Source organism: Onychostoma macrolepis, chromosome 01 (assembly GCF_012432095.1).
Source record: "Onychostoma macrolepis isolate SWU-2019 chromosome 01, ASM1243209v1, whole genome shotgun sequence".
Classification (NCBI taxonomy): Eukaryota; Metazoa; Chordata; class Actinopteri; order Cypriniformes; family Cyprinidae; genus Onychostoma; species Onychostoma macrolepis.
Window position 1 is genome coordinate 17,308,815 of NC_081155.1, and position 2,428 is coordinate 17,311,242.

At 40.6% G+C, this 2,428-nt stretch overlaps 1 protein-coding gene across 1 annotated transcript; it reads left to right on the forward strand.

The window, feature by feature from the left end:
• The first annotated feature begins 424 nt into the window (after window positions 1-424).
• Window positions 425-1,879, forward strand: LOC131543691 (integumentary mucin C.1-like). The gene is made up of 2 exons (XM_058781356.1): window positions 425-443; window positions 600-1,879. The coding sequence occupies exon 2, from the start codon at window positions 614-616 to the stop codon at window positions 1,877-1,879; it is 1,266 nt and encodes a 421-aa protein (XP_058637339.1). The 5' UTR covers window positions 425-443; window positions 600-613.
• The last annotated feature ends 549 nt before the right edge of the window (window positions 1,880-2,428 follow it).

Here is a 2,428-nt window from a genome sequence, read left to right on the forward strand (position 1 = left end):
TTTAATAAAGTGCAAATGTGCAAATGACCAGGCTGAAATGTGGGTGGTAGCTCAGCTAGTCAACTAAGACTTGCAGGTTCCTTGCTGTCCTGATTGGCTTCAGGTGTTGCAGTGATGTTGTGGTCAAATGATGAGTTGGCAGGATTTACAAGAAACTCTTGTCTTCAAAAAAAGAAAAAAAATATTTATTGTTAGTTATTGTTTTTTCTAGAGGTCTTTAGTGACTGCTGGTTGAAGAACTTTACTCTAATTTGTTGTCTTCTCAAACCCATCAAAAACACATAGGCCTACTTTAGCTTTTAAACAAGACACTGGTCTTAGGCACTTCAATATTCTGGATATCTTAAATTAAATGTCTTAAAACATTGAAACTAAGCCTAATTATGTTGTCAATTACTTTACTTATAGGTATGATGGCGGAAGGAAAACTTTCCTCACCACATGTGAGTAAGTTTATGTTACATAATACAATGTCTTAAAGATAAAATATAAAGGAAAACATGCAAGGACTAATAACAATAGATAAAAAATAATAACTGAAATGTGAAACAAAGAAACTAATAAAATTAAAAATAAAAATGAAATATCTCATTTCACAGTATGTATCTGGTGGATGGTTTATGGATGTACAACAGTACTTGGTCAATCAACAGAATCAGGTCAAACGACATCCTATACCACAAGAACAGTTACAGCTACAGAAACTGAGGCTTCTACAGCAACAGATGTGCAATCAAACGGAAAAACTCAAGATTTAACTTCAACACTACTTTCTAAAATCACAACAAATAAGGATCCAACAGACACATCAACAGCACAATCAAAAATTTTTTATACAAGTACAACCATAATGGAAACAACAACAACTTTGGATAAGACTACCACGCCGGAAGCATCCTCAACTACAGCACCATGGTTGACGACTGATACAGCAACCACAACTCTACCTGAAACCACAACAACTACTGATGCAACAACATCTATGGCTACCACAACCACCTTTCCAACATCCTCAACTGTGGCACCAACATCAACAACATCTGATGCAACAACCACAAGTATGCCTGACACCACAACTACTGATGCAACAACACATTTGGCTACCACAACCTCCTTTCAAAAATCCTCAACTGTGGCACCAACTTCAACAACATCTGATGCAGCAACCACAGCTAAGCCAGACACCACAAGAAGTATTGATGCAACAACAACTTTAGCTACCACAACCACCCTTTCATCATCTTCAACTTTGGTACCAGTGTCAACAACAACTGATGCAACAACCACAACTCTGCCTGACAATACAACAACAAATGACGCAACAAATTTGTCTTCCACAATCATTCCTGCAACATCCTCAACTGTAACATCAGTGTCAATAACTGATGCAACAACCAAAACTATACCTGACACCACAACTATCGATGCAACGACTTTGGCTTCCACAACCAACCCTCCAACATCTTTGACCATAGCACCAACGTCAACCACATCTGATGCATCAACCACAGCTATGCAAGACACTCCAACAAGTGTTGATGCAACAACAACATTAGCCACCACAACCACCCGTTCAATATCTTCAACTGTGGCACCAATGTCAACAACAACTGATGCATCAACCACAGCTTTGTCTGACAGCACAACCACTGATGCAACCACAACTTTGGTTTCCACAGCCACCCCTCTAACATCTTCAACGTTGGCTTTCACAACCACTGCTCCAACATTCTCAACTATAGCACCTGCATCAACAACTGATTCAGCAACCACAACTGTGCCTGAAACCACAACAACTACGGATGCAACAACAAGTTTGGCATCCACAACCAACCCCTCAAACATCTTTGACTGTAGCACCAACGTCAACAACATCTGAGGCACCAACCACAACTCTGCCTATCACAACAACAACTACGGATGCAACAACAACTTTGACTTCCACTATCAGTCCTACAGCATCCTCAACTGTAGCACCAGTGTCAACAACCGATGCAGCAACAACAACTCTCTCTGGGACAGCAACAACTCTTGATGCAAATACAAAATTGGCTTCCACTATCACTCCTACAGCATCCTCAACTGTAGCACCAGTGTCAACAACCGATGCAGCAACCACAACTTTACCTGACACCACAAGTATTGATGCAACAACAGCATTAGTTATCACAACCAGCCTTTCAACATCCTCAACTATAGCATCAGTGTCAACAACTGATGCAGCAACCACAAAAATGTCTGACACCACAACAACTACTGATGCAACAACAACTTTGGCTTTCACATCCAACCGTCCAACATCTTTGACTGTAGCACCAGAATCAACAACTGATGCATCAACCACAACTCTGTCTGACAGCACTACAACTTCTGATGCAACAACACCTTTGGCATCCACAACCTCCCCTACAACATCCTCAACTGTAGC

What these genes read in the sequence shown, in the direction of transcription:
- LOC131543691 (XM_058781356.1), top strand. Translation starts at nt 614, where the DNA reads ATGGTTTATGGATGTACAACAGTACTTGGTCAATCAACAGAATCAGGT.